Here is a 23,407-nt window from a genome sequence, read left to right as displayed (position 1 = left end):
TAATACTAAACGTTACCACTATTGACCCTACCAATACTAAAACATCAATAGTAATAACTTTTATTACCATTGGTGAACTTATTTAGAAATAAAATAGAAGACTCACCAGCTACCCACTTGTTACATGTGATTAATACTTAATATTTTTAACTTTCTAAACTCCCAGTTGTTTAGACAGAGTTCCTAAGCAATAATACTCACCAGCCAAGCAACTCACCGCTTTCCTGTGATGTCACAGTTTAATACATTTCTTTTCTTTTCCCAAACTCCGGCATGTAGAGGTAAATTCCACGTAGGTCCGCCGCTGCTGCCGACTCTCTCCAAGTAAATGGAAGGCCGAGCCTGGGTCTGGATTTATTTTCTCCCTGGTAGGTTCCTCGCAGGTCCGTCACTGCTCCAGACTCTCTCCAGGTAAGTGAGAGTAAGTGATCTTTGGAATTTTTTTTATTCTTTCATGGGATGTGGGCATCATTGGCAAGGCAGCATTTGTTGCTCATCCATAATTGCCCTCGACAATTGATTGACTTAACTGCCCTCTAAAATAGCTTGGCAAGAGTCAACCACATTGCTGTGGGGTTGGAGTCACATGTAGGCCAGCAGATTTCCTTTCCTAAAGGGCATTAATGAACCAGATGGGTTTTTACACAAGTCAACAATAGTTTCCTGGCACCATTACTGAAATTAGCTTTCAATTCCAGAATTTTAATTAATTGAATTTATTTGCCTGTGTCCCCAGGGCATTAGCCTAGGCCTTTGGATTACTAGGTCAACAACATTACCACTACATCACTACCCCAGAAAGCTATGCAGGCTGTCATTAAATATAATCAAGGCGGAGATGTTTTTTGAGCTTATAGGGGAGTTAAGGGGAACAGACAGAAAATTGGAGCTGCGGCTAAGATCAGATCAGCCATAATCACATTGAATGGTGGAGCAGGCTCAAAAGGCTGCCTAGCCTACTCCTATTTCTTGTTATAATTGCTCCACCCATTCATTAAGAATCGCTAAGTTGATCCCAGGTTGATGAATTTGGATGGGGAGAAAAGCACCGACGTAGCCAATTCGATCATGTAAAATTTTTTGTACTTTGTAATATAAAGGCTCACATAGTTCAAGTATAAACCACTCAGCTGCTTTTAAAATTTATTTGGCAAAGCAATAATACATACATTAAGGAAATTTTAACTGCGATCCATAGTGTCATAAGCTTATACAGCATAGGTTATATAATTTCTACTACATTCAACTGTGAAGCAACACAAACAATGGAACAGCAGCACAGAACTTAAAACTAAGAAAGCATCAATATGTTCAAATCTGTATGAGTTTACAATCAACAGTGCATTTGCCACCATCAGCATGTAGTGCTTGGGAGGTTTGATTCCAGGAACAAGAAGTGAAATGTGATGATCTTGATGGAAACTCAAGGCACACTACAATCTTAGACATGTTTAGTGCTTAGTTATGGCTGCATACAGAAAGGTCTTGCATATGTTGCGTCACGGGTGCACAGAATAAATTAAGTTGTAATGGTGTGGGAGTTGAGCACATTTCAATTCAGATGAGGAAAAAAAAAAATCTAGCCACACCACACATCTGCTTGCTACCTCCTTGCTGCAGCTTCAACTCTTGCCAGTTAAAAACTAAACCAAGCCACGGAAAAACATCCAACTCTGTACTTAATTTTTAAAAATCCATTACGGCACCTCTTTCCCAGGCTAGTATTTTGAATCATTTAAAGAACACTGCTACACACTGGTCATTAAGTGCGTGTGTGTTTTTAAGTCCAAAACAAGCTGCAATGCTGTCATTTTCAAAGCATTTAGAACTGGAGATATCTACTCCACATTGTCAGGTTCTGAGCACACAGATGAAGCTTCACATTTCATCCCTGTGGGTTTAAAAAAAGTTACAAACTGTAACAATCAACTCATCCAAGTGATCACAATAATAAAAAGCAGTTGTGTTTCATTTAGCAGATTCTGCTAGCCATTATTCTTGGAGCAGAGAAAATGGAGGGGAGATATAATAGGTGTTCAAAATTACAAAAGCTTTTGATAAAGTTGATTGAGAGAAGCTTTCCACTGGACAGGAGGGTCAGAAACCAGTTAACATAACTAGGAAAAAGAACCAGAGGTGAAATGAGAAGTTTTATTACACAGCAAGATATGATTTGGAATGCATTCCCTGACAAGGTTGGTGGAAGCAGATTCGATAGAAACTTTCAAAAAGGAATTAAGTAATTGAAGGGAAGAATTTCTAGGCTATGGGTTAAGAGTTGGGGGAGCAGTAGTGAGACTGGTAAAAGCCAGCATAGGCACAATGGACCAAAACAGACGTGAAATATTACTATGATTTGTATGCAGTGACCTGCCTCAGGAACTTGTATTTTACCTGCACATTGTTTTCACTCTACGCTGCAAACACCCACTGGATGAAAATGTTTACCTACAAGGAGCTGAGTCCATTAATCTTGGTCCTACAACCTTCCATCTTTAATGTACTCAGTCCACATGGATAGGTTGAGGACCGGGGAGAGAAGCAAGCGCAAGCTGAGAACTAAGTTAGATGCTTCTTTTTGGAGTTGTTAACTTTTGGAATAGGCTATTAGCTCATGCAGTGAATGCAGATTTGCTGCAAGTGATCAAAAGGGAGCTGGACCAGGTCACGACCGTGGCAAATGTCTATGTAGGAGGAAGGTGGGTCACTGAGATCTCACTTGATAACCTTCCTGGGTCAGAGGAATTTCTGTTTTCCTTAATTCACCTAAAAAGTTTATTTTTTTTTGCCTCTCAAGATTGTGGCTGGGGAGGCCATGTGGGGATGACTGCATAGACATTACACCGTGGCAGTTTACATAGGCACAGTGGACCAGCTGGTTCTTTACCTATACATCTTTGTGCTAAGGCCAAATCCACCTGGATCCAATTCTGGGGAGCGCAGGACATCTTGTAAAACAAGCAGAACTTTAGAGTTCTTTGATGAAACAATGGAGAAGGTTGCTGAGGGTAGAGCAATTGATGTGTATATGGACTTTTAAAAAGGCATTTAATAAAGTACCATAGAATATACTTGTTAGCAAAATTAAAGCTTATGGAATTAAAGGGACAAAGCAGCATGGATACAAAATTGGCTGACAGTAGTTGTGAACACTTGTTTTTCAGATTGGGGGAGGGATTACTGCTCTTTTTGATATTTATTAATGACTTGGATACACAGGGCATAATTTCAAAGTCTGCAGACTTCAGGAGGACAGACTGATGAAATGGGCAGACACTGGCAGATGAAATTAAGAATTATGAAGTGATACATTTTCATAAGAATGAGAAAAGGCAGTATGAACGAAGCAGCACAACATTTAAGGGGGTGCAGGAACACAGACCTGGCTTGTATACACTCAAATCTTTGAAGGTGACAGGGCAAGTTGAGAAAGCTATTAAAAAGTATTTGGGATCCTTGGCTTTAATATAGGAAGAGAATACAAAAGCAAGGTAGCGATGCTAAACCTTTATAAAGCACTGGTTCGGCCTCAGCTGGAGTAATGTGTTCAATTCTGGGCACCACACTTTAGGAAGGAGGTCAAGGCCTTGGAGAGGGTTTACTAGAATGGTAGTAAAATGAGGAGGGACTTCAGTTATGTGGAGACTGGAGAAGCTGGAGTTGTTCTCCTTACAACTGTGAAGGTTCAGGAGATTGTTCGAGCAAATAAGGAGGAACTGTTTCCAGTTGGCTTAATGGTCTGTAAGCACAGGTCACAGATTTAAAGGTGATTAGTAAAAAAAGACAGATGCAACGCAACGAAAATTTTATTTACTCATTTTTACACTGAGCTGTTGTGATCTGGAACTCACTACCTGAAAAGGATGGTGGAAGCAGATTCGATAAAAACAGGAGAGATTTGTATAATACTTAAAAGGGGAAAGATTATAGTGCTATGGGATTAATCGGATAGCTCTACTAAACAGCTGGCACAGGCCTTGTGTGCTGTATTCTATGATTCTAACCCTTATCGAAAAGCAACAAAATCTGCCTGCCAGCCAGCCTCAGAATTCATCAACTCAAATCCAAGTCTAGAGACAGCAGCCCTTACATTTGGATTTCTGATCTCAACAAAACATTTTTACCCTTAAGCTTACATCAAAACAACAGTTGAGCAAATTGTTGCTGCCAATCTTTTTCCACATCCAATTACTTCAAATCATCAACAAGGTGGTTTAATCTAGAATTCCAGTGGTTAAGGGTTGAAGTATGACAAAAACAGAATTTCATCCCATTGATCGTTGCATTTTAGAGCAGTGACCACCTAGTTCTAAACTTGATTGAGCGTGCTTAATATCATGGGCCCAAAAACTTTATAGAGCAAGAATTAGTCATGTTAAATGCTAATTCAGGGCTGAGACCCATGCATGAATGTTGTTTGCAAAATATGTCAAAATTGCTACAAAGGGTATTCCACCATCCGAGTTAACTGCTAGAAACAGAACCACCTTAAATATTAATTCCTTCCACCATCAGCTCACTTTGGCTGCATTGTGTACCATCTACAAGATGCAATGTGGCAATGCACCATAGCTTTTTCGATTGCATCTCCCAAACCTGGGACCTCTCCCACCTTGAAAGACAAGAGCAGCTGGCTCACGGAAACATCACCACCTCCAAGTCCCCCTTCAAGTTGCATGCCATCAGAAATACATCACTGTTCCTTCAGTGTCGCTGGGTCAAAATCCTGGAATTACCTATCGAACAGCACTGTAAGAATACCTTCTCAAGGACAATAAAGTCTGGCCTTAGCAGAGATTAAAACTGCTGACACGTTAAAGTGCATGCAGGATTAGCATGGTCACAGTGCAATATTGTTACTGTGACAATTTACTTGGACCGCTACAGGAAAAAGAAAATCTTCAAAATAGCAAGTTGTGGGTCCTCCATTGTGTCTATGGATGAGTGAAGAGAGTTAAAATAATCACCTACAGTAATAGGGCTGATCTCTACAAGAGTTTGCCAAGTGCAGCTGAAAGACTATGAATTTATTTTCGAGGTGACTCAGTTGTAAGTAGCATAAATTACCAGCTGGGTGCACAGCTGTAAATTGCGTGAATTACCAGGTGCGCTTGATAGTATGTAGGCTATGCTTTTCCAAATAAATCAGCATACCAGTTTAGCCTGTACAGAGTGGTCCAAGTGTACAATATTTTCAATTGGAGTGATAGGAGACAATAGGTATCAACGTACTCTCCTGTAAGAAGTTGGTCATGTTGACACATTAACTATACTCAGTGGAGAGGGGGAAGACATGTTTCAGTTTGTAGAAGAATAAGTATGTTGATGGAAACTGCTGACAAGCAATGCATACATGGAAAAAGGTGTTGGGAAAGAGATGGCAACATAAATGGGATAGTTATTCAAATCAAACCAACCAAAGCAAATCAAAGTTATTAACTGCACAAACGGATCAAATGCCAGATAAGCAAGTATCCAAAAGAGCTCCACCTTGCTACAACTTCTGGCACTTTAGCTTAGTTTGGTGTGCAGGTACACATTGTTGCCATCTTCAACTGGAGGCATTAGGCCATGGGAGAGAGCTAAAGTTAATCAGAGAAATGGTTTCTGCTCTGGCTCATCAGTAATCAGCCAATTAGAACAGTTATACAGGACAAACTGGGATCATTTGCTCATTAACTGTGCATTATCACTAGCTATTGCAACTAGATCAGAGACTGGTAGTTAACTTTTGGGCATGCCATTTGTTTTAAGCACTGGAATTTTTCACCTTAGGTTTGGCTAATAGGCTGAAGTCCTTCAAGAAACTTGAACAATTTGGATACAGTGGAAAATGGGGTTGAGCAAACATGATTTCTAGTTTATAATGCTGGCATGTTCATTGTGGGGGGTGGGAAAAGAGGCAGGGGAGAGAGAGAAAACTGCATCCATAAAGACTCCGCCAGCTCCTTTAAAATTAAGCTACAACCCAGTAGCTGTGTTGGATTATATCACCATATAGAGTAAATTCGCCTCTTTGCCATGGCAGTCCATCTGCTCCAAATTAATGGTTCTAGAATCAGCCTGGTGTAATACCCCTTTGCACATATGCTAAACAGTAATTCAATTCCATCTGCCAATTGTTTAAGTACAAACCTACAGTGGACGGAGAGAATTTGGGCCAATATTGCAGTATAAACCCATTAGCTGCATAAAGGCAACATAACAACTGGCAACTGAGTGATTCCAGCATTTCTTGGTTTTATAACAACTGGCTCTCCTATATCAAGGCTAATCAGTAAAAGCTCCATCACAACCTTAACTTCCTCAGACACAGAAAACATGTAGGAAGGTGCAACATACACTGAACCTCAGTATGTGAATATTTATTCCTCCATTTGACAGGAATATATTCTAGATTATCCTAATCCATAAATACAATCCATGCATTCCAGCTCAGTGCAAAATGGATACAATCGCATAGCAAAATGCAACAAAAATGTTTCAACGGTCAAGATGTGCAAGTAGCACTTAGGGGAAAATTCAAAACTGAAAAGAGAGGTCACAACCATTGTAAAATGTTAAGGTAATTATTTAGTACATAATTGAATTATATTGTTTTGTTGCCAAACTGCCATGCGTTTAAAATCTTGGATAGCTTTCTGGATGATTTAATCATTTTAAAAATACATTTTTATTCATCATGTGGGACATCTGTGCTCCAGACATTTCAGGCACCTGGTGTCAGCATTGAGCATTTCTATGTCTGCTTTGCCATGAAAACTGAAAGGGCAACGGAGGCAGAAACCCTCAGAACATTTAAAAAGTACTTAGATATGCACAGAATTGCCATAACCTTCAAGGCTGTGGACCAAGAGCTAGAAAGTGGAATTAGGCTGATGGCTACTTGCCAGCTGGCACAGACACGATGGGCCAAATGGCCTCCTTCCATGCTATAAATTTCTATGATTCTACAAAGCTCCATCTAATCTGGCACTTTATCTGCAAGATGAAAACAGTAATCAGGGCATTTCCCAATATGACAGTTCCCTCACCAGTCATCCTGTGGCCTCTAAATCAGAGCAAGATTTGATCAGTGCACTCCTGTCCACTGGTTGCTAGATTGAGTCTAGTTAAATTGATCGGAGGAGAACGGAACTGAATCTGGCTAAAGTGATCTCAGAAGAGAACTAGATCAAATTTGACTAATACAATGAGAATTGGATCAAGACTAGTTAAAATAATCTTGGACTGGACAACTGGATTGACACGGATTGAAGTGCTGCTAAAACCCTCATCCATGCCTTTCTTACTTCAAGACTTGAATAATCCAATGCACTCCTGGCTGGCCTCATACGTTCTACCCTTCATAAACCTGAGGTCATCTAAAACTTTGCTGCCCGTGTCCTTATTTGCACCAAGTCACACCCATGATCAGTGTTCTGTTGAAAGGTCACAGACCTGAAATGTTAACTGTTTCGCTCTCCTCAGATGCTGCCAGATTTGCTGAGTATTTCCAGCACTTTGTTTTAATACCAGTGTTCACTAACCTATATTGGCGGTAGTCAAGCAACATGGATTTTAAAATTCACATTCTTGTTTTCAAATCCCTCCATGGCCTCACCTCCATCTACCTCTTAACTTCTTCTGCCCTATAATATGCCTAGATCTCTGCACTCCATCAATTCTGCCTTCTTCAGCATCTATTATATTAAAGGCACTATATAAATACAAGTTGTTGTTATAGTAATCTCAGGAAAACTGAACTGAATCTGGTTAATCCAAAAGGAGAACTAAACTGAGACTCAAGGCTGTTTTATAGGAGAGTTTAATTGTGTAATTGAGGGAAACAAGCGTGTGTTTTATGTTACAAACTCCCATTTACAACAGCACAGACCAGTTACTGGAGAAACCAAGATGTAGGAGAAAATTATTTCAAAATATATAGAGCAATTTGAAGGGGCAAGCTGAGTCTTTCTTTTGCGGGCTTGTTTGATTCTCATGCTTGATTTGTTTGCATCGTTATTCACAGCTTGTCACTGGAAGTTTATTTATCCATTAGCTCCTTACAAACCCTATCTCTGATTGTCATTTGTTACTGTTAGCAAACAAAGAACAATTCTGCATTTATTATAGCACTTAGTCACATGTCTCTGGGCATCACATTCAAATAGTTGTTTTTGAAGATTTACATATAAACACTATAATGAATTTGGAATTTCAACCGACTGGGTTTTAGTGTGATACAAAAATCAACATACATGGGTATGACAAAGGACATTTAATGGACAATACACTAGATATTTATACTTCTCCACCCCACCACCAGCAGAGAAAATACTTTGCACTGCAAGTATCTCCCCGACATTTTATTTTCTCTAAAAGTGAGGCTTTCTTCAACACTGATTTTGTTTTCTGAAGGAGTACAGGCGCCAGAACTCGGCAGTCAATATTGCTGTGGACTGTACGGGGGGCTGCATCACTCCAAAGGAATCACCTGGGTGCTAATCAGTGCAATCTGAAACTATCTGAAGGCAGTTTGTTTTATGTCTGCTGGAGATCACATGGAGTTGGGATAGAAGAAGAATTGCCTTGAGGGAGAAGGGTAGAACAGGAGCTAAGAACAATTTCAACACAGTTGTCTGTTCTCCAAAGGATTAGGATAATATCCATTCTTTGCAATTACTGCCTTGTTACTGTGTGTAACTGATTATACCTGATGCCATCTTATTGGTAGCCTTGGCTGAACTGACTTGCATCAGGAACCAGCAATGCTTTAATCACAGGTCAGTAGTGGTGCTGAGCAGCATCCAAAACTGAAGTTTGGGCTGAGTAATGACCCCAGTGTTTGAGGTGGTGGGATAGGACACATCGGCCTGACATGTTCACCCAAGTCCTTCGGGCTGAGGTAGAACATAGTTTAACCAGTGCAACCCCAATGCCACGGCTTTGCAAATATGTCTTGCTTGTGCTAATTCTGCTTCTGACCTGGGAATGGAACAGTCTTTCAAGCCAGATGGCATGTTCCACAACATGGACGAGCTGAACTCAAAATCTGGAGTCTAAGATTTTGATCCAATAATCAGATCAGAACTGTGGAGGAGAAAAGGGACTTAGGTGTACACAACTCACTAAAAGCTAGTGTGCTAGTACAAAAAGTCATCAAAAAGGTTAATGGAATGTTTGTATTCCAGCCCCTTGAAATAAAGGCCAAAAGGAGCTGGTTATGCATCAGTTATATAGAGCCTCAGTCAGACCTCATCCACGTTCAGTTTTAGGCGCAGGTGGTCAAGAAAAAAAAATATTGGCTTTGGAGGGCTAAAACAGATTTACCAGAATGATACGATGGCTTAAAGGGTTAAATTGTGAGGACAGATTGCATAAGCTTGGCTTATATTCACTTGAGTTTAGAAAACTGAGGTGGTGATATAAATGAGGTGTTTAAAATGACTTAAGGTTGATAGAGATACTACTTCCTCTGATGGGAGAATCCAAGACAAGAAGGCATGATCTTAAAATCAGACCTAAGCCAATTAGGAGGGATATCAGGAAGTACATTTTCCACCCAAAGTGTAGTGGAAACCTGGAACTTTCCCACAAAAGACTGAATCCTGGGGTCAACTGACATTTTCAAAACTGATTCATAGATCTTTTGTTGGGTATTGGTAAAAAGCAATACAGAACTAAAGCAGGCCAAGGAGTTGAGGTAAAAATCAGCCATGATTTAATGGAATTTCAGAACAGGCTCATGGGGCTGAATGGCCTACGCCTGTTCCTGAGTACTAAAGCGCTGCATCTGCAACAGGCTTCAGGTGTGTAGGTCTAATGAAATGGTTCACTGGGATGATCAGGGTCATGATTGTCATTTGGAAGGTCTCATGGCACTGGAAGCAAATTAATCTGTTGATCTGTGGCTGCACTTCTGATAGGCCTAAAAAGAATAAACTGTAACTGAAGACTTACAATTACAGAAGAAACAAGGCAACAAATCTCAAGACTAGCAATGACAAACTTGGTAAAAAGGCACACACGTGCATGTCTCCACCTTTTCAGCAGAATCTTCTTTCCCATCTCAGTTTCCCCTTCGCCCAATAAAGGCCTCTTCCATAAAGCAATTGTTTGTCTCCCACTCCATCTCCTCCTTTGGTGTCTCATACACTTTTATTTCAGTGTTCAACTCTTGTTGATTACAGACAATACAGTAAAGGTAATAGGCTGGTAATTCTGTGGTGAGTAACTCATTTCCTAACTCCCCAAAGTCTTTCCACCATCTACAAGGCACAAGTCAGGAGTGTGATAGAATACTCCCCACTTGCCTGGATGAGTGCAGCTCCAATAGCACACAAGATGATCACCTAGGACAAAGCAGTATGCTTGAATGGCACCCCATCCAACACCTTAAACATTCACTCCCTCCACCATCGGCGCACAGTGGCAGCAGCATATACCATCGACAAGGTGCACTGCAGAAACTCACCAAGGCTCCTTTGACAGCACCTTCCAAAGCCGCGACCTCTACCACCTAGAAGGACAAGAATAAGGGCAGCAGGCGTATGGGAACACCACCTGCAGGTTCCTCTCCAAGTCACACCATCCTTGATTTGGACATATACCGCTACTCCTTCAACACTGTTGGATCCAAGTTCTGATACCCTCTACCGAACAGCACTGTGGAAGCACCTGCGCCACACTGCAGTCGTTCAAGAAAGCAGCTTACCTCCACTGTTCTGGGAGTGGTGTACAGGCCTCCCCAAGTGACTTCTTGCCTTTATCATTTCTCATCTCGACCCAAACCACTTATACATCCTGGTTTCCTGAACATAGGTCGCCCCTCTCTATTCTGCTAATACTATTAACAGAACCACCGCTCCACCTTTTCCCATCTTCCTGTCCTTCCTAAATGTCATACACCCTTCAATATTCAGGTCCTAACCTATGTCATCCTGCAGCCATGTCTCTGTAATGGCTATCAGATCGTACTTATTTATTTCTATTTGCGCTTTCATGTTTTGCATTCAGATACAGAGCCTTTATAGTTTTATCCTTTTATTTTTGTAACCTCTTGCCTGCTGATAGACTCTTAAATTTGTACTCACAGTCCCTTCCTCTCAATCTGGTTAACTTTTCCCATATTAATACCTTTCTCTCTTGCCTGGTCTCTACTCTGATTTACCACATCTTTCCAAATTTGATCCCTTGCACCCACTACTTAGTTTAAAACCCTCTCTACTTCCCTAGTTATGCAACTCACAAGAACAGTGGTCCCAGCACAGTTTAGGTGTAGACTATACTGGTGCCAGTGCCCCACAAACCAGAACCCACTTCTACCACACCAGTCTTTGAGCCACACATTCATTTCTCTAATCTTATTTGCCCTACTCCAATTTACAAGTGGCTCAGGTAATCCAGAGATTAGTACTTTTGAGGTTCTGCTTCTTAATTAGGTGCAAGCTCCTCAGATTGACTATGCAGAACCTCTTTCTTCGTCCTGCCTAGGTCATTGGTACCTACATGGACCATGACGACTGGATCCTTCCCCTCCCACTAAGTTCCTTTCCAGCCCTGAGCAAATGTCCCGAACCCTGGCACTGGGCAGGCAACACAGCCTTCTGGACTCTCGCTCTTTGCTGCAGAGAAGAGTGTCAATCCCTCTCACTATACTGTCCCCTACTACCACTATCCTTTTTTCTCCCCCCGCTTGAATGGCTTCCTATACCATGGTGCCATGGGCATTCTGCTCATCCACACCACAACCCTCACTCTTGTCCATACAAGCTGCAAGAACCTCAAACTTGTTGCTCAATTGCAAAGGCTGCGGCTCCTCCCCTCCCACCTTCTCGATCCCCTCATCTGCCTGCCTCACAGTCATACCCTCCTGTCCCTGACCATTGACCAAAACAGACGACCCTATGCTAAGGAGTGTGACTGCCTTCTGGAACAAGTGTTGAGGTAATATTCCACCTCTCCTGATGCATCGCAGTATCTGCAGCTCGGCCTCCAGCTCAATGACTCTGAAACAAAGCTCCTCAAGCCGTAGACACTTACTACAGACATGGTTACCATGGATTGCTGTGGCATCCAGGAGCTTCCACATACTGCAGCTGTGACATCACCTGTCCTGCCATCTTAGTCTTAAATTTATTTTTTAATTAATTTATAGTCCCCTCCTTAGTGAACCCCCTCACTTACCAAACTCCCTTCACACGCTGTGCCCTCCAGCAGCACTCTGTGCAGATCTGTCAACCTGCACCTAGGTTCCTAGGGCTTGAGTAAGCAGAGTGTGTCACTTGGGGACAGGGATTGAAGTGTGTGCACTCCATGTCAGGCAAACTCTAGATTTTTCAGCAGCAGTCGGATTCACTGGCTTTGAGCCAAGCATGATATGCAAGCACCTGCTGGACCACCTGTGAGCAGAACTGCCGCAAAGTTTGGGGATGTAGCGATGCATTTATTGCGATGTCAACATGATCTTGGGGTGGTCTTTTGCATTAGATATCTGCCCTCCACCCCACCCCCCTAAAACAACGACTGTCTAGAACATTAGCTTCATTCATTAGGGATCTGCAGCTGAAACAAGTGTGCTACGTAGGCAAAATAACTTCAGTTAAACAGTTTAATTTCATTAGGCAGCAAGCTATTGAACTGCTACATACAAAATATCCAATAAAACCCTAACTTCTAAAATAATAGGCCAACAAAAAGGCCCATCTTTTCCTTCCAGCCCCCTCCGCACCCAGTCGGTGTATACTTGGAACTGTTTAGAACAGATTTTCCAAATCATGCAACATTTATATTTTATTAATCCTAACCCTTACTCATCACCTCTGCAAATAATAAATATCTGAATTAGTCCATTTATTAGATGGAATGGAGTTACAAGAACAAAATAAGCAGCCAGGCAAATCACTGCAGCGTGCTCCAATCCACACCACGTCACCTTGTTTCCGAGATTGACTATGTAGAGTCACTTCCACCTTGGCACCTGCTTTTCTTGATCTGTTAAAGGCACATAGATCACTCCCATCAGGGGTTTCATACTGATGCTGCCATTCGCCAGTTTGTCATGCTGCTCCAACATCTGGTTTCCACCTGGAGGGCCTACTGGCAAAATCATCCTCCCACCTGGCTTCAATTGGTCAAGCAGCTGGATCAAGGGAAAGGAGAGAGCGAGAGCAGGCGAGAGCGAGTAAGTCAGGGAAAGGTGCAGGTGAGGTTGAGCCAGGGAAAGGGTTGCAGTGAGCAAGCGAGAGGCAGAGAAGGGGACAGAGAGGGAGAGAGCAAAAATATGAATGAATAAAATTTACCAAGAGGCATGTCTCCCTAAATTTAGATTAAAGACACGGCACTGCCCAAGAGCACATTGTTTCTATTATCACATTAACCTACAAGTTTAACAGTTGCTTAGTATCAGCCGTGGTTTAGTTTTAACAGTCTTGCCTCGGAGTCAGAAGATTGTCTGCTCAAGTTCAACTCCAGAGACTTGAGCACAAAAATCTAGGCTGATACCCTGCTGGAGGTGCCATTCTTCGTTTTAGACATTAAACCAAGGCGCCATCTGCTCTCCCAGGTGAGCACAAAAGATCCCATGCGCTACTCATTGACAAGCAGGGTATTTACCCCAGTGTCCTGGCCAATATTTATCCCTCAATCAACATCACTGAAACAGATTAGCTAAATCACACTGCTGTTTGCAGGACCTTGCTATGTGCAAATCGGCTGCATTTACTATATTACAAAGAACTACAGTGCAAAACTATTTCATTAACTGTAAAGCGCTTTGACAGGTGCTATATAAATGATTTTTTTTTTTGCTTGTTTCATTCAATATATATGTAACATTCCTGCACCATGCAAGTTGAAGTGCATGACACAGCACTAACTCAGAGAAACGACAACACTGATTGGCTTACTCATGACCCAGTCTGCCTCCTCACATCAGTCAGATAAATGGGTGCTCAGAACTGCAACTCCATTTAAAATACTGGCTGATTGAAAAAGAAAATCTGGCTATTCAAAAACAGCCTTGGTTAAAAGAGAAATTTAGCAAAAGATTTTTTTAAATTTTTTTAAGCTAGCAGTGAAGTAGAATGCACTTTGGAGCAGTTAAACAGGTACGTCGAGATTCATCCGTGCAATGTAAAAATACAATGACATTTTGTCCACATGGATTAGCTGCAAGAGTCAATGTTAAGTGAGACACTGCATTCAGCTCGCCACAATCATGTGATTCAGGCGGCAGTCGCCAAGTCGCTGTTGCCCTCACTCCAAAGGTTTTAGCAAAGCATCCACAGTAACGTTTGCAGATGATACAACCTCTTTTGAAATGCACGTCACTACATGGAATTACGAACCACAGCAAATTAGTGAGCCACCCTGCATGGAACTGATCCTGGTTCAGGCATTTTTAATAAGTTGAATGCAAGAATGTTTTAGATACTCGGATCAGGTCAAATCCATTTAAAAAAAAATAAAACGGCCACGCCCACCTCTGCACCATATCCCTCAATCTCTCTCACTTCCTGGTTGCATCCAATCATCTTGAAAACATTTACTTATCCTAATCGCTTCGGCAAGTTTCAGAGGAAACTTATTCTGCAGTTTCACAAGCAAAATTAGTTTAGCCCAAGCTAAAAAAAAAACAGAAGACTGTTTTCTAGCCTTTACAGGAAGTCTACTCACAGGCCTGAATGCTTTGAAAACCAAAGATTATGAAAAACTTGGATTGGTAGCTTTAGGTACTGAAGTTCTTTGCACTTACTCTGTGATCCAATTAGAGTCACAATTACAGTTTGTCCAGCTTTTGGGCAAGAGGATGAATGCAACGAATATTGGAAATGCAATTTAGGGTGTCAGATGAGGACAGATTTGAGCTCAACTATGGAACTTCCCATCAAATAAATGACACTCAGTCTAAGTTATTGGAGAGCTATTTGCAGATGTGCAAGGATCTCTACTCAAAGAACCAATGCCTTCAGCAGGGGTGAAAATATATGCTTAAATCTAATGACTTTTCACACTTACAGGCTGTATGGATAGCAGAGCACTTAGACCAAAAGCATATCAAAGGATTAGTCTCTTTTTGGAGTTAATGATTCTGTACTCGTTGCAACCTCAGGTAGTTCAATTTGCACAAAACTCTGAATAAGTACAAAGGGAATCTCAACCTGCAATAAATGTGTATTATTCTCCAGCTTATGGTATGGTTTGAAAGTGACTTACTGCCTGTGGTACTGTACTTGCTGCAGCCCCCACATGGATGGCATCATATGGAGCTTCCTCCAGGATTCCCTGTCTCCCATCGCCCACTGTGAACAAATAGATCCCCACCAATTACAGAAAATTATTAAAGATGGAATTTAACATTTATTGGTTCCAAATGAAAACATATTCTACAGACAAAGTAGTGTTTTAAAAAGTTATTTGTATCCATTTATCAGACCTCTACTTCTAAAAGGACAGAATTTAAACAGTTTCAGATTAAACAAAGAACCAAAAAAAGCTGCAGCTGCTGGACAGTTGTAACAAAAACAGGAAATGCCATTTTATAGAAGCATCTTTAGGCTAATCTTCTGTAGGTTGCACACAAAGTGGCTCACTCACCTAAAAATGTTATTCTTCCCGATGAAAGCAAAGATGGATCATCTTTCTTAACATTGTTTATCGAGTCATTTACCAGTTCCTTAATATGATCAATTCCCACCACTCTTCCACTAGCACCAACCTGAATAAAAAGAGGGTTTTGCATAACTTCCAAATGTTTATTTTCTTCACATTAGAGTTGGTCTAATGTCTGCATTATGCTTCATTGAAGTGTTGGAAAGAGGAATCAGGTTGGGTTCATATAGAAAAATTAGGGAAAGTCAATGGGGTTAGACCCATAAAATAACTTCGCACCAGGTGTCTAAATTGCAATGAACATAAACATTCTGCTAAAGAGGGAGAAGTCCAAGAGATGGCATGAATGGCCGCCTACTGTGCCATAAGTGGCTATGGAGGATTTTGTTTAAAGTAACCCCATTCTACCTACAATTTTTTTTTTCACTACAACAATCATATTCCCACGATGGAAACCAAATTCCCTCATTGCTTTGATGCGGAAAAGGAATACCCCATACATCCAGTATTTCACAGTAAACAGGGGCCAGGAGCCACCAGATATCAGGAAATTATGACATTGCCTACAGATAAAAATTTGCATATCAGCCATTTATTCCACCAGGTTGGAACTGGGGAATGAATTGAAGCTGGGGGGGTTGCGGGGGAGATTTACTGCAGATTTTACAGTAACACTGTAAATGTGTTATCTGTAAAGAATTAACATGAATATAAACAGCAGCAGCCTGAAGCAGCTGTATTTTTCTTCTAGCAGGATTCCCACTGCTGCCCACCCTCCCAAAACCTCTCAGAACAGGGTCAGAGATTCTCTGCAGTATGTGTGCATCCCATTCGGATCAGCTGAGAAAAACTGCACCAGAGACTGGTCCCATCATTCAAACCTTTCTCTTTTTTCTCCAGTCCCACAAACCCTCACTGCTCAAAGCAGTACCCTGACCAGAAGAAAGCTAGTCCAGTAATTTTTAAAAAGCTTGAATTTCTTCGTTTGCACATCTTCTCCCAAACTCAGCAACTGCTGCTGACCTATTGTTCAGTGGCTCCAGCAATTCCCCCCCTCCCCCAACCCCCCCTTACTTGATGTGAACGACAAGCCAGTGAACATTGTAGTACTGACTGACTGGACAGTGTAGCATCACTAATCACTGGACAATGGTTCGGAGAGGTGATACGACAGTTTTCTCGAGACAGATACCAGAGGTTCACCACCTCCCCAGCTCATAATGACTAAGTCGCTAGACCTTTTGGTCTGTATCCCTCTCAATAAACAGTCCTCAACAAGATCGATGAAGCTACAACACAGGACTACATTCATGCTAGACAACAGAAGCAGCATGTTAGACACAGCTGAACAATCCCACAATCAATGGATCAGATCAAAGCTCTGCAGTCCTGCCACATCCAGTCGTAAATGCTGGTGGACAATTAAACTAACCAGAGGAAGAGGCTCCACAAAAACAGCCCCATTCTCAACAATGGCAGAGCCCAGTCAGTGCAAAAGACGAGGCAGAAGCAGGAGCAACCATCTTCAACCAGAAATACTGAGTGACTGATCCATCTCAGCTTCCTCCCGAGGTCCCCAGAATCAGAGATGCCAGTCTTCAGCTAATTTGATTCACTCCACATATCAAGAAATAGCTGAAGGCACTGGATACTGCAAAGGCTATGGGTCCTAACACCCCGCCTGTAGTACTGCAGATTTGTGCTCCAGAACTAGCCACATGTCCAGCAAAGCTGTTCTGGTACAGCTACAACACTGTCATTTACCAGACAATGTGGAAAATTGTCCAGGAATGTCCTGTGCATAATAAGGACAAAGCCTCAACAGTCTACTCTCAACATAAGCAAAGTGACGGAAAGGGTCGTCGACAGTGCTATCCAGTGGCACTTACTCACCAGTAACCTGCTCTAGAGCATAGCTACCAGACCCGAACCAGACAACACATCAGGTCTCTCTTCCAGGTCTGGCATGCGGGCTTGGGTCGGGTCAGGCCGGATCAGAGACAGTGCTGCCTTTTGCTCAGGGAGGGAAAGGGAAATAAGCTGATCAACCAGAAGTCTTCAATCAAACAATACTGCAGATTTTCAGTACTGTCGAGTCCTGATCACTATCAAATGAACTCAGCCACAAACGAAACTGCTAGTGTGCAGTAGTCGGGTCAGGTCGGGCGCAGGGAAAGAAAAAAAAATCAAAGGATTCAGGCCCAGGTCGGATGTGGTCGGGTCGGGTTGGATGTGGTCGGGTCGGGCTTCAATTGCATACCCGAGCAAGCCTTTAACCTGCTCACTGATGCTCAGTTTGGGCTCCGCCAGGGCTATTTGGCTCCAGACCTCGTTACAGCATGGACCCGGATTCCAGTGGTGGGGGGAGGGCAACTGCCCTCGACATCAAAGCAGCATTTGACCAAATGTAGCATTAAGGAGCCCTAGAAAAATTAAAGGGGGATAACTCTCCACTGGTTGGAGTCATACCTAGCACATGGGAAGATAGTTGTGGTTGGAAGTCAATCATCTCAGCCTCAAGACATCACTGCAGGAGTTCCTCAGTGTAGTGTCCTAGGCCCACCCATCTTCAGCTGCTTCAAAGACCTACCCTCTAAGGTTAGTAGCGGGAATGTTCGCTGATGATTGCATAGTGTTCAGTACCATTCGCAACTCCTCAGATACTGAAGCAGTGTCCTAATGCAGCAAGACCTGGACAACTTCCAAGCTTGGGCTGATAAGTGGCAAGTAACATTTTCACCACCCAAGGCAATGACCACCTCCAACAAAAGAGAATCTAACCCTCTGCCCTTGACATTCAACAGCATTACTATTGCTGATTCTCACCATCAACATCCTGGGGGTTACCATTGACCATAAACTTAACTGAACAAGCCACAAATATGGTGGCTACAAGAGATCAGAGGATGGGAATTCTGTAATTCACCTGACTCCCCAAAGCCTGTCCACCAACTACAAGGTACAAATCAAGAGTGTGATGGAATACTTGCCTGGACGAGTGCAGCTCTAACACTTGAGGTTAGACACCATCCAAGGCAAAGCAGCCCACTTGATTGGCACCTCATCCATCACATTAAACAAACATTCACTCCCTCCACCACCAGCACAGAGGCAGCAGTGCACACCATCTACAACAGGCACTGCAAGCAACTCACCAACACTCCTTCGATAGCACCTTTCAGATCCGTGACCTCTATCACCAAGGGTAGCAGACACATGGGAACACCACTAAGTTCCCCTCCAAGTTACAAACCATCCTGACTTGGAAATATATCGCCAGTCCTTCACCGTCGCTGGGTTAAAATCCTGGAACTCCCTTCCTAACAGCACTGTGGGTGTACCAATCGGACTGAAGTGGTTCAAGGCAGCAGCTCACCACTGCCTTCTCAAGGACAATTAGTGATGGTAATAAATGCTGGCCTTGCCAGTCACACCCACATTCCATGAATTAAAAAAAGGGAATTTCTGTGTGCTAAACTACTTACCATCCGTGCAAAGCAGGAAGTGAGGATTCCACTGCCAGATCCTACATCAAGTGCTTTAGCCCCCTCATATAAATGATCATGAAGCAATTCCAGGGCATATGCATGCTAGGGAAGACAACAAATCACAATATACATATTAGCTGTATAATATATATAATGACACTGCAGTTACTAGATTTTAGATGAAGACTGAAAGATTTCCCTAACTAGTTTCCAATTAATTTAATTGAACCTTCCACAAACACAGTTGAGAGAAAATCATAAAGTGCAACAAGTTTCATTTTGGGAACAAATGTCAAGCCATTGTGAGCAGTGTATTATCACTTTTAACACAGACCTTTTACTCAATCTGACCAGTCATTTAAAAGAAAAACACATTGGGCCACAATTTTAAAACGTTTTTAAAGTCTGAAATTTAATCTTGCAGAAAGCCATGGGTGTTCGTTTTGTTTAAGCAAACGCAGCTGACAGAAATTGTACATTAGCAAAGAGGCCAGCAGAATTGCGTACGTAGACGTTAAGTTTAAGATTCAACTGCATCCACCTTACTATACTGGAGCACAGGACCAGGTGAACACAATACCCCCTTCAAACTTCTACTGTGCAACTTAAAACACACACAAAGGAATCATCTGTGGCATAGCGAAGTGACCCAGTGGATGTGAGCACTCGTAACATATCCACAAGTTGTACAGCTTACCATAAAGCATACTATACAGAATTATTCAATATAAAATTTTATAGCACAGAAACAGGCCATTCCACCCATATGGCAGTGTTTATGTTCCACACAAACCTCATTCCACCTTATTTCATCTCACCAGATCAGCATATCTACTCTTTTCTCCCTCATGTACTTATGTAGCTTTCTGTTAAATGCTATTTCCCTTTACTCGCCTTAAGTAAGTTCCACATTCCTAACATAAGAAATTTCCCCTGAATTTATTGCTGACTATTTATGACCCGTAGTTTTCAGCTGCTCACAGGTAGAAACATCTCTTACATCTATATATTAGTCAATCTTGGTGAGTCAGAGGTGTACTGTTCTGGAACAGGGAGTCAATGCCACACCACACAAACAAATGCATTATCGGGCCTGATCTGCAATGACTGAAAAAGTGATATAGTAACTTGGGTTTCCCCCACCCCTAGAGTTTTGCAGGTCAATCTCGATAACAGCCCACTTCTCCATGTACATCAGTGGCCTTGATTATTTTTTCCCCCATGTGCTCAGTGGCTGGACTTTACACCCCACAAATGAGCAGGCTGGGGGTGGGTGTAAAATTGAGTGGGAGGTGGAGTGGCTATTCCCGGCTCCCTCTCGCCCTGCAGCAGCGAGAAACAGCCGCCCACCCCAGGCCAATCAAGGCCCTTAAGTGGCCTCCGCCCACTGCCGCTAATTTACACTTGGCTGGCAGGCAGCTAAGGCCTCAACAAGCCCACCTGGTGAAACCAGGCAGCCTTCCTGCAGGCTGGTGGGGGCCCAACTGATCGCACACCCTGTGCCCCATGGTGGGCCACCTCCGAAGCCCCAATCGCCCCCAACACAGCGCTCCCCCACCCCCCCTAACCGCTCTCGGTGGCGCTGCTGGGACTAAGAGCTGCCGGCCTGGGGAGCGAAAAATTCCAGTATGGCTCCCCAGGCCCGGCAGAGGTGGGCTCGCCACCGCCTTTTCGGCCAGCGGATGGGGCCCCCCACCCAACAAAAAATGCCGGCTAGTGTTTATCTCTCTCATCTTTAAAGCCCAAGATCAATAGCAAAATGGTGAACAAGGCTGTGCCACGTTATAGGTGGTGCTGAACATTTAGCAGCATTGATAGGTAGCCCTAGGATTGGAGATTTAAGCAATTTGTAGCACTGTGATGAAGAGCGGGAGAGCTGGGACACATTGCTGTGACTCATCCCCACTTGTGCAGTCAGCAAAATACAGCACGAAGTGCATAGCACTAGAAATCAACTGAGTCATCAACAGACTCCAAGAGTGGGCGGGTGTGTTTGAAAGTGACAAGGGCAGGCAGATTTGTTTAAAAAAAAATACAGTACAGTAGGCATTTAACTTGGGGAAGGAACACTGGACAAAGCAATTTCAAGAAGGAACACAGGAACAGGCATTCAGCTGCAAGATTGTTCATTCAATTAAGTTGACTGATCTTAAGTCCATCTACCTGCCTTGGTTCTGGAACACTTAAAGATCCTTGTCTAAGAAAAAATCTTAACAAAAAGGTCATTGACCTGAAATGTTAACTGTTTCTCTCCACAGAAGCTGACTGACTCAGGTTTTTTCCAGTATTTTCTGTTTTTATTTCATATTTACAACATCCATTGCATTTTGTTTTGTATGTGTGGAAAAAAAACCCACTCAGTTTTGAAATTTACAATTGACCTAGACCCAACAGCTTTTTGGGGGGAAAATGGAGTTTTCCTGGATAACTTAGCTCTAATTTTCAGGTTATGACCCCTTGTTCTGAATTCTCTTCCCTACCCCTACAGCCCCTCACTGAGAAAATTGTTTCGCTCTAACCACCCTACAACTTTGATCATCTAAACACCTCAATCAGTTCACCCCTTTTAAACCCAAGAGATTACAAGCCTAGTCTATGCAACCTCAGCATTTCATACTTTTAGCAACAGTATCATAACTTTGGTGAATCTGCACTGCACCCTGTCCAAGGCCAATATATCCTCCTCAGGTGTACTGTCCAGGACTGAACATTGTATGCCAAACAGAACTTTATATAACTGATAAGTACTGAGCAATTCCATTGGTGTGCCTTGATATGTTACATTCAACAGTTTTTTTAATCAGATGTTGCTTTATGGTAAAAAGGAACATTGCATCATTGAATTATTCTGAAATGAAGGTGCACATCCAAAGCCTACCAAGTCCAAGACAACCCAAGTCAATTATGAAGCTGCACAAAATACAACTGAGATCTGTTGTTGGGTAGCTTGTCTATCCATTCCAAATGACTGCTTTTAAAAAATATTTCTCTCCCATCCCCACATCTTCCCCCACCAGCCCCCCCAACAACTCAGCGCACCAGTAATTTGCAACAATGTGCCACACCTGCAGTGATAGGGAAAGAGGACACATGCATGAAACAGTCAATTTCCTCTGATGTAGCCCACATGGAGTGAAGATTAAGTATGGTCTTAAGCCAAAGAGTGGGATAATTGGACAAAGTCACCCAAGATACAATTCAGTCCCCGTTTTAGTCAAACATTGTTTATAATGGATACTGCCTATATAAACCAAAAAGTCACACTATAATTATATCTTCCTGCCAGTGGTGGCACTCCAGTTTCTTCACTGGCATGAAGGTGTAATTACAGCGTGTTAAGTTTTTTTTGTTTGCATGTATAAACCAAGCATGCAAAGGTGGCCATGAAGCTGTTGGACTGCTGTTGAAAATCTGATTTGCTCTTAACTTCCCTTTGAAGTGGCCTGGTAAGTCACTCAAGTCTGTTAAACCACAAAGAACGCAGCACCACCACCTCAAGACTACTAGGGATAGGCAGTAAATGCTGCCAGCAACACACAGATCCTGATAATGAATTAAAAAGATAGCGTATTACATACCTGAAGAATACCAAGTGTACGTCATGCAATTTAAATGAGATGTTGACCGCGTCCCTCAAAAGGTAGAGTCATGCCACAATTTCCTCCTTTCACTTAGATAAAACTTCCTTTACAAAAAGGTAACTCCTCTAAAAACTCCTTACCATATATTTTCTCTTGCACAAAGGATATCTTGCTTCCAGGTCTCAGCTGGGTACAAGACGAGAAAGGCTTGGGAGCACATTACAAGGTCTTGCCAAAGATATGCCCGCAGGTACTGCAGTGCTAGTCACTCTCAAGTGGTCCAGGAGTCTTTTGCGTTCAGAGTTGTGACCACCCTATCAGCTATACAACACAGTAAACCCAGGGTTTAACAATAGTACCACTTTGATAGACAAACTAGATATTCACGTCATTTGCATATGCCCCCACTTGGTTCCTCAATCCTTTCAAAATACCTTTAAAGAGGAGGTCTGATATGAAACGTTAAGCTTTGCTTATAGCAAGTGACCATATAGAGCAACAGTTTGATCTGGCCCAGTTACATTATTACAACTTATCTTCACTGAATATGCCACACCACATCAGGAGGTCATTTTCCTTTCGCTGCTAACTACCCTTCTACATTATCCTTCTGAGCCTGGGCCAAGTTTATCCTTGCAGTTACTGTTTAAAGCTTCAGAGACTACCTATATCACAGCTTCCATAGCCAGAAGGAAAGGCACCTGGGACCAGACAGTCTCCCCAACACAATGGCTTGGATTCAAT

At 42.4% G+C, this 23,407-nt stretch overlaps 1 protein-coding gene across 3 annotated transcripts in view; it reads right to left on the bottom strand.

Annotated features, from left to right (window-relative positions):
• Positions 1-1,130: 1,130 nt before the first annotated feature.
• pcmt (protein-L-isoaspartate (D-aspartate) O-methyltransferase) overlaps positions 1,131-23,407 on the bottom strand; it is a 60,526-nt gene continuing 38,249 nt past the window's right edge. For 2 of the 3 annotated variants that reach the window (XM_068044516.1, XM_068044518.1), the window contains 4 exons: positions 19,080-19,184; positions 15,580-15,700; positions 15,199-15,284; positions 3,871-13,123 (listed from right to left, as the gene is read on the bottom strand). In XM_068044516.1, coding sequence (XP_067900617.1) covers positions 12,944-13,123; positions 15,199-15,284; positions 15,580-15,700; positions 19,080-19,184 — 492 coding nt within the window. In that variant the 3' untranslated portion in view covers positions 3,871-12,943. Of the gene's footprint in view, positions 1,892-3,870; positions 13,124-15,198; positions 15,285-15,579; positions 15,701-19,079; positions 19,185-23,407 lie in introns of those variants that run through there. The other variant, XM_068044517.1, reaches the window with a different exon arrangement.

Source organism: Heterodontus francisci, chromosome 13 (assembly GCF_036365525.1).
Source record: "Heterodontus francisci isolate sHetFra1 chromosome 13, sHetFra1.hap1, whole genome shotgun sequence".
Taxonomy (NCBI): Eukaryota; Metazoa; Chordata; class Chondrichthyes; order Heterodontiformes; family Heterodontidae; genus Heterodontus; species Heterodontus francisci.
The sequence above is the reverse complement of the archived record's forward strand: the minus strand, read 5'-3'. Positions and strand labels throughout refer to the sequence as shown.